General features: G+C 35.8%; 1 protein-coding gene across 1 annotated transcript; it reads left to right on the top strand.

Annotated features, from left to right (window-relative positions):
• Window positions 1–195: 195 nt before the first annotated feature.
• Window positions 196–6,615, top strand: OSTF1 (osteoclast stimulating factor 1; the record flags this gene model as incomplete). The annotated part of the gene is made up of 6 exons (XM_010725755.2): window positions 196–355; window positions 798–905; window positions 1,344–1,393; window positions 1,499–1,577; window positions 2,055–2,153; window positions 4,276–6,615. Coding segments are annotated over 6 exons (555 nt in total), but the record flags the coding sequence as incomplete, so codon positions are not given.
• Window positions 6,616–8,252: the final 1,637 nt, after the last annotated feature.

The following is an 8,252-nucleotide window of genomic DNA, read 5'->3' on the forward strand; positions in this document are numbered from 1 at the left end:
ATATATATGTTATTTTATATATTTATAATGTTATAATATATACATATACATTATGTATACATCGAAAAAGTGTTTATATATATAAAAAGTTTTGTTACTTATGTATGTATGTTACTTATGTATTATGCAACCAAAAGGTTGGACACTGATAGTCTAGTCTTATCATTCACAAGTCTCTGTTCACATTCAGATTGAACATGTATTACTGGCACTTCCAGAACTAAGAAAAAGCTTTATTTCTGTGCAGATATCAAATATCCTGTTTCAGACTTAGTAGAATTTATTATCTGTTTTATTTCAGTGGCAGAACAAGCAGAGTCTATTGATAACCCCCTACATGAAGCTGCCAAGCGAGGTAAGTGTGATTTGGATTTCAGTTGTGTAATGCTAATGCTAAAAGACAGTTTGTTTTGTGCTAAAATAACAAATATATCTAGGATAAGGATATTTTGTCTGTTTGGTTCCCTGGTGTTTTGAGCTAACTATCTAGTGAAGTGTTGCAGCTTTCAGAAGCTGGTTTACAGCCTGGTAGAATTGCCACTAAATATGACGTGATTGTATGCACAGCAAAAATGGCTGGTGTTATTCACTTAACAGTACAGGTACCTGAAAATCTCCTGGGATTGGAGTAAGAAATGTTTGTTATGAACTAAACTGATTGCTTTACAAGTTGTAACTCTTTCTGGTAATAATTTTTTCACCTTGTTTATTCAACAGAACAGAGAAAACTGAGTGCTTATAATTATTCTGTTAACTTCTTAAAGAAAAATAATCAGTAAAATGGAATTTTTTTTCAGGCAACCTAAGCTGGTTGAGAGAGTGTTTGGATAACCGAGTTGGGGTCAATGGCTTAGACAAAGCTGGAAATACAGCTCTGTATTGGGCATGCCATGGAGGTCACAAGGGTATGAAAGAATTAATTTAAAATAACCAACTCCTGATTTTCTTGACTTGTTTGTTTTACAGATTGATAAAGTTGCTGTGCTGAATAATAAAGCCAGGATTTTCTTATGCTATTCTGTTTTTTTTTTTGGAGAATTAAAGTGAAGTTCAGATCTGTCAAGTGCTATGTATTTTGTTCTGCTATTGGAGGGGTCATTCTAATCACTGTAACTGTTAGAAGCAGAGTGGTAGGAGGGACAGACCAAAAAAAAGTGTTGTATATTTTGTTGTAGTGTTTCATGGTGACTAATGGTTGTTTTCTCAATGTTTTCTGGCTGTTAGAGATTTTCATTAACTGATTGGATCTTTCTTTCATTGAATATTAACTAAGATCTATACCCTGTATGCAAATAAGCACTGTTTGTTTCCACTAAACTCCTATTTTTCTTTGTTCTCTGCAGATATAGTGGATGTTCTGTTTACCCAAGCAAACCTAGAGTTGAACCAGCAGGTAGGACCCTTACACTAAAGATGTGATGCTATTCATCCATTGGTATAAGCCAGAAGTTTTTTTTGCTGTGTTTTAATCCTGTTGCTTTTCCCTCTAACTCCACAGAACAAATTGGGAGACACAGCTTTGCATGCTGCTGCATGGAAAGGTTATGCAGATATTGTAGAGATGCTGCTGGCAAAGGGTAAAGATCTTCACCAAGATTTCAACAATCTGTATGGCAGAATAGCTTCCTAAATATTTATTAATGTGTGTTTTTTAAACTCCTTTCCTATAACTCAGGTACAGTCCCTAGCCAGCTTGCCTGCCTGATTGTATAAGCCTTGCAGAAAACTTGGCAGCTGTTTGAGAAATAGACATTTTATCTGCTCCAGATACATTTTATCCTACCTTATAGACAAAATTAGGAACTTAACCCTAGGACAGCAATTCCTTTTGCTTCCTGAAATGGGAAGGAAAACAGCCAACAATTTCCCCAACCAATTGTAGCTTATGGAAGAACATTCTTAGCTTTTAGTCTGCTTCACATCAGTCCACAGATGAGATTTCCTTGTCCATTACTCTGAGTTGCTTCACCCATGCTACTGAAAATCTTCTCATAATACCATTGCTTAAGATGTACCTGGACAATAAGTCATGATGAGAATTTTCTGTTATAAAGGGGCAAGAACAGATCTGAAGAACAATGAGAAGAAACTGGCTTTAGACATGGCAACCAATGCAGCTTGTGCTTCACTTCTTAAGAAGAAACAGACTGCAGGTATTTCTGATTTTTCTTCCAATATGTTTTTCATCTTTTGAGGACGCTTACAATTTAAACTAAATATCAACATGTTGATAATTGTAATAACTACTTTGGAGATACGTAGGATAAGAGTTTGTTTGGAAGGGTCTATCTGAATGGGATAGTTCAGCAGAGCTGTGATAGAGGCCTGTGCTTCATAACATCCAGTGTTGCTGACTCCCTGCAAAATGCCATCTTTTGTCAGCAAGAGTCAGAGGAGTTTGTTGTAGAAATAGTAGGGGCTATTCAGAAGAAAAGCAAGGATGGAAACAAACTTCCTTTAAGAGTGCTACACTGTAAGAAACAGGGTATGAAACAATATGGTTTGTGCCTTCTTAATCACACCTGTTACTCCAAACTAAGCCAACATCAACAGAAACTTCTCTTTTGTTTTCTTTTTGCTCTTTTTTAAATTTCTTATTCCTGTATTTCACCAATTTAATTCTCCAATAGAGAAATAAAGAAAAAATGCTTACAGTTTACAGATTATTTATCAGAATAGTCTCAATGCCTCTCACTTGTGTTCATCCCTTCTAATAGCATACTGACTGTTTAAAAACAAACTAAACAAACAGAAAACAACAACAACAAATCCCAAAAAGGAGATACAAGGCCACTTTAAAAAGCTGAACAAGGACTGAATTGGGATATGCAGTCTAGCAACTGTACCACTGTATGGAAGGCATGAAAACCGAAGGTATACAGACTTGTGGATAAATGATGGAACAGTTGAAGAGAGCTTTAGAAGGCTGATGATCAGTTGTGGCAAAAATAGCAATCAGTTTTTTAGAAAGTGTTAGACAAAATTGACATCAGTTCTGACTTGGAAGAAAGCAGTTATAACTAGGAGCAAGCTTTTCTGTTTCAATACAAATATTTTTTTTCTAATGATAACTAATCCTGTTAGGAGCATTGACTTCATTTTTTCCTGTCTGTTAGGAACACATCTGATAATGGGAGTATTCTCAGTTCTAATATCCAAAATAATTGAATTAATGTTGTGTTTCTTGGCTGTAGAGATACTACCTACTTCTGTTGCATTTGCATCACTCCTCAATTATTTTTGTTTCATAGCTGGCTAGTTTTTAATCCTTTGCACTTCTTCTGGCAGGCTCTGATACTCTCACACTGTGTTTTCAAGTTTGCCTTATTATGAGAGCTGATATCAGTTTTAACTGCAGTCCATTTTAGCTTCCTTACTTATTTCTCTCTCTTAGTTTGGTCTTTTATAATCTCTGACAGCACTGGACCATGTACTTTTCTCTTACTCTGTATTATCCTAGTCATTTATATTAATTTCTTTTTTTCTGTGACTCTTGATTCTACATTTTAGCGTTTCAAGCGTCTGTCAGTTTGAAAAAGGATCTTTTTCAAAATTTCAGTCCTGTTGCAGTAGTTTACATGTCCCCATTTTCAAATCTGTTCCTGTTCAAGTACAGCTTATGTCACAGTCCATCAATAAAATATTTTATTTGCTCTTTGAAAGGTTATTTTATCACCACTCAAATGTGTTGTTTTGTGTATAAACGTGCACATTCATGTGTCATAACTGTTAAAGTATATCCTAAGAAATGAGATCTAAGATACACTTGGAAAAAACAAACAAAAAAAAAAAAAAAAGAGGAAAGAGAAGACAATAGATGGAATGTGTTCAGTTTTGGCAGCTGACTAAGCATTTGGAAGAAAACTGTGGAGACTTGTCTGTCAACTCAGTCATCCTTTTGTTCACACTTTAAAGATAATACATACAGAAAATAAAATTAGCGGCAGCTCTGCTGTACATCTTCTAAGGAGCCAGAAGATGGCTCCTGAGAGTCACTGAGAACAGACTAGAAGGTTTGTGAACTGGCTTAGTTACTAAATTAAGGACTGTGACGTCACTGCAGACCTTGCTGAAGAACTCCATGTTTGAGATACAGATCTTCAGTCCCAACATCCATATAGTGCTAGCATAACTAAATGATACAGGAATCATCTTTCTCATATACTAATTGTCAAACACTGCAAATCAGTGGGGGGCTTGTTTTGTTTTGTTGTTGTATTTGAGGCTTTGTCTAATTTTTATCTCACACTAAAAGAAAGCTCTGTTTTTTTCCAGGTACAGCTCGAACATTAAGTAATGCAGAGGAATACCTTGATGATGAAGATTCTGATTAGTTTTTTTCATTCAGCCTAGAGAACTACAACCTATGTTCTTATTTCATTCCCAAAGCATATCTTTACAACTATAAAATTATCTTACTTAGAGTACTGCAGTCTTCCAATTTAGCATATAAGTGAGAACAAAGTAATGCTTTCCAAAGTAATAATCTTCCTGCGTATCAGAAGATGTCACATTTTAGATCAGAGTTCCTTTGGAATTATCTGACAGGGGATGTGTGGCATAGCCTTACCTCTCTTATCTATTGAATGGACAGAGGAACAGTCTTCCAAATGCACAGTTTTCATCTCAGACCTTCCCAGCAAGTGCCTTGCATCTCTGGAATGATACTCTTCAAACGTAAAAGGTCCCTCTGGGACAGAAGGACACCCATGCTAACCCATTCCCCAAAGCTTCTGCAGGAATAGGTTCCTTTATGCAGTCAGACAGGCATGAATGGAGATGCTGCTGTAGAGAGTGACCATATTCTGCCCACATGGAGCCAGCATACAAATTTGTAGGTTTGAGTATTCTTATTTTTTTTTTCCTGTCCCTCTGAGTATAAGGGATAGGAAGATCGAGATCTGCCCCGGATGCTCTTTCTTTTGTACTGTTACGGGCGCTATTCCTGAAATGTAAACTCAGGTGTAATAATTGCTTAAGTCAGTTTTGCTTGAGAAATACACTTAATTTTCAGCTTAGTGACTTGATTATTTTGCTTTTTGAAGAGCATTTTATTGAAACTGTCTGTAATGAAAGGAAGACTGAATATTTTTCTATTTATCCTGCCTACAATTTGTTTACTGATCTCTTGCTTTTATTTTTTAAGTGCTCTTATTTTGTCCTAAATTACCTCAAAGCTTAAGTGTTTTTGAAGGAATGAGGGAAGATGTATATTGAATATACTGCAGGTATCTTCATGAGAGGTATCTGAATAAACTTTTTTTTAAAAGTATGGTTTCTTCCTGTGAATTAAAAGAGCTAAGATTGAGCCAGTTTCAAGCTTTTCTATAGAATTTAATAAATACTAATTTAGATTGCTCAAATAGCTGCAACCAAAGATTGCACCCGACTAAGGGATATGTCTTTGCCCTGATGGGAAGGGAGTGTGGCATGTATTTGCAGTGCAGTTTTTGTAAATTTGTTACTAACTTCCCTGTTCACAGCTTTGACAGATTCAGTCCAAGACCACATAGTCTTTGACACTTTGACACAACAACGAAAGGAGTGAAAGATGGGGGATAAAAGAAAATCACTGGATTTTAAAGTTAGTCTAGAGAACTAAGATTACAGTTCTAAGATACATTGAAACAGATCTTCATATTGTTATCCTAGAAAGAAGAAAATACAGGTAATGGTTTTCAAACAAACACATGCCAAAGAAAGCTGCTTTAGATTGACCAGAACAGAAGGCTGAGACATTGCACAAATAGTGATCTATGAATAGTTTCCTTTGACAGAAGAGTTAAAGCATTTCAGTTCTAAACCGTTGAAGTGTTAAATCATGTGTTCCAGTCATGTAAAATACTGTGGTCAGCTCAAAAGCGATACTTCATTTTTTTTTGTGAACTCAGAGTTGAAAATTCTAGAGGGGAAGAAGAAAAAGCCACCAAGTTTTCCTCTCAGCTTTCATTAGAAGAATTATTGAGCAGGACTCAATAGGCAGAAACTGTCCTGCTTCACTTTTTATCAGCTGGTAATTTTTGCTAGCTCATTTGCAGCACCTTCAGGCCCCGTGTTAGGCTGAGTACTTTTGATTAATGTGCAGTTGCACAATGCAAGCAAAGACATGTAAAAAGGGAGGATTAGGAAGAAGTTTCCTATGTCTGTGAAATGGGTCTTCTTTTTGCATAAATGAAGTCCACAAGGTTAAAATCCCTGTTTCATGGAGAATTACTGCTTGCCTGTCAGAAGTTTGAAAGCTGATTTTATGTTAACTCTAATCTGATGTCTTCTGTGACTTTTCATCCTGAAAGTTAATTGTGGGATCGGATTTAACGTTTGTATGTTATACTCATGTATTTAGATTTAACTGCTGCCAGAAGACTGGCTTGTTCACCTTCAGGAGTATCTGGGTGCTGCAGGGGAAGGCTAATGTCAGAAGTACAAGTTGGATCCCCCCACATGCTGTCTTTGTAAAGTCCTTACTGGAGTATCCTGAGGGAGAGACACATCAGAAGGCAGTTAATGCTGTAGCACATTTCTTCAACAAAAGTTACTGCTAATTTTTTTAGAATTTCATTTTTCTCATGCAACTATCTGCTCATCTTGTGAAATAAAACTCACTGTGAAAATAAATGATTTATTGTCTACATAGCAGTTTTCATATATATATATAAATATATATAAATATATATATATATTTACAAATATATATATATATATAAATTTGAAAAAGACAAAACTCATATTACAGCCAGAGTGAAATGCAACAGTATCTTACTATTTATACAAACCTACTTTCCACCCTTACTTTTCTCCAAAGTGTCATTGCAGGTACAAGGAAGGCCGGCTGCAGGTCTGTAAAATAAGAATTGCAAAATGGTAGTTGTCAAGCTCCTAATTCCATATTCAAATACTTTCCCATGAATTACATATGCCTTTCTGTTGAAAAGTGGCTAAGTCTCAGTTTGAAATGCTGTGCTGTCCAGGGACAGAAATTCTGATTTATTTGGGGCTTCTTCAAACCTGTAAATTTTCATCAACAGTCAAATGCTTAGTCCCTGTTTTCTGTAAATATTTAAACTGTCCTTTATCTAATTCTTAGACAATCACTCCATGTGGATATTTTCAAGTTACTACAGTATTTTACTATGATAAAACCCACTTTACTGAATTCAACTCTGAAAAGACCATTTGCCTGAAAAGTAATTTGGTTAAAGCAACTGAGGTGACATTAAATGTTTAAACTTAATTAGTCCACCATCTTAACACCCTCTACAATTAAGGACATTCCCTCTTGAATTCTAGTTTGTGAAGATAGCTTGATGCTCCTGAGCTTGAGTGTTATACCAAGGACAAAAGTAAAGTGACCTTGCAATCATTTTGGTTACATGCTGTTCATCTTAAATATTTTAAGCATGCAGCCTATGTCCATCAATTAAAGATTTCAGTTGTTGTCTTTTAATGAAGCCACTGAAATGTAACAAAAATGCAAAGTACAGTAAGAAATAACAGGCTATGGATCCGGTGTTTCTTGAGACAGAGGTAAGCTGAAGGTAAGTATTTCCGGACAGTGTTTACAATGCTGTACTTTGAACTCCGGTGGCAGAGACAAGCAGAAATAGTTTTAGACAACTTGAAACAGGATTTTTTTCCAAAAGAAAAATCAATTTCAAAAGAAAATTGATATAAAGTCACGTATATTGATTTGCTAAGCAGATTATTGTTTTTAAAAAGCTACTTTGTAAAGCTGGAAAAGCTAAAAATTGAAAATAGTAAAAAAAAAAGGTTAACAGAAAAACATAATCTTAGAAGTTCTAGGGCAGAGTTAGGGATGGTTGAAGTATCTATGACAGAGGAACAACTTTATGAGGTACCATACTGCTGCACTGCTAATCCATCCTTACATGAAACTCAGCGTTTCTCCTTGGGTTAACTGACGCAAGTCTGATAGCACACCAGAGAACTCTGCTGGAAGATACCCTTTGTGAATCTTCAAATGATAGGGGAACATCACTTTAAAAAGCACTGGTCCAGTTAATACTGATCCTCTCCATTACAGAAGGTTGGCAGTTTCCTATTGTCACAAGCAATTTAAAGGTCAAAGGCTGAAGGAGCTTGTGGTAAAGGTAACAGCACGAGGCTTCAAAATCAGCTCTTCTACATTCATGGAGTTCGTGTAGTTAGGAAAGGTAACTTACTCCACTGCCTTGTGGAGTAGTTTTCACTGAAGTCCTGAAGCAAATTTGAGAGGATTTTTTCTTACTAGCAAT

Source organism: Meleagris gallopavo, chromosome Z, assembly GCF_000146605.3.
Source record: "Meleagris gallopavo isolate NT-WF06-2002-E0010 breed Aviagen turkey brand Nicholas breeding stock chromosome Z, Turkey_5.1, whole genome shotgun sequence".
Classification (NCBI taxonomy): Eukaryota; Metazoa; Chordata; class Aves; order Galliformes; family Phasianidae; genus Meleagris; species Meleagris gallopavo.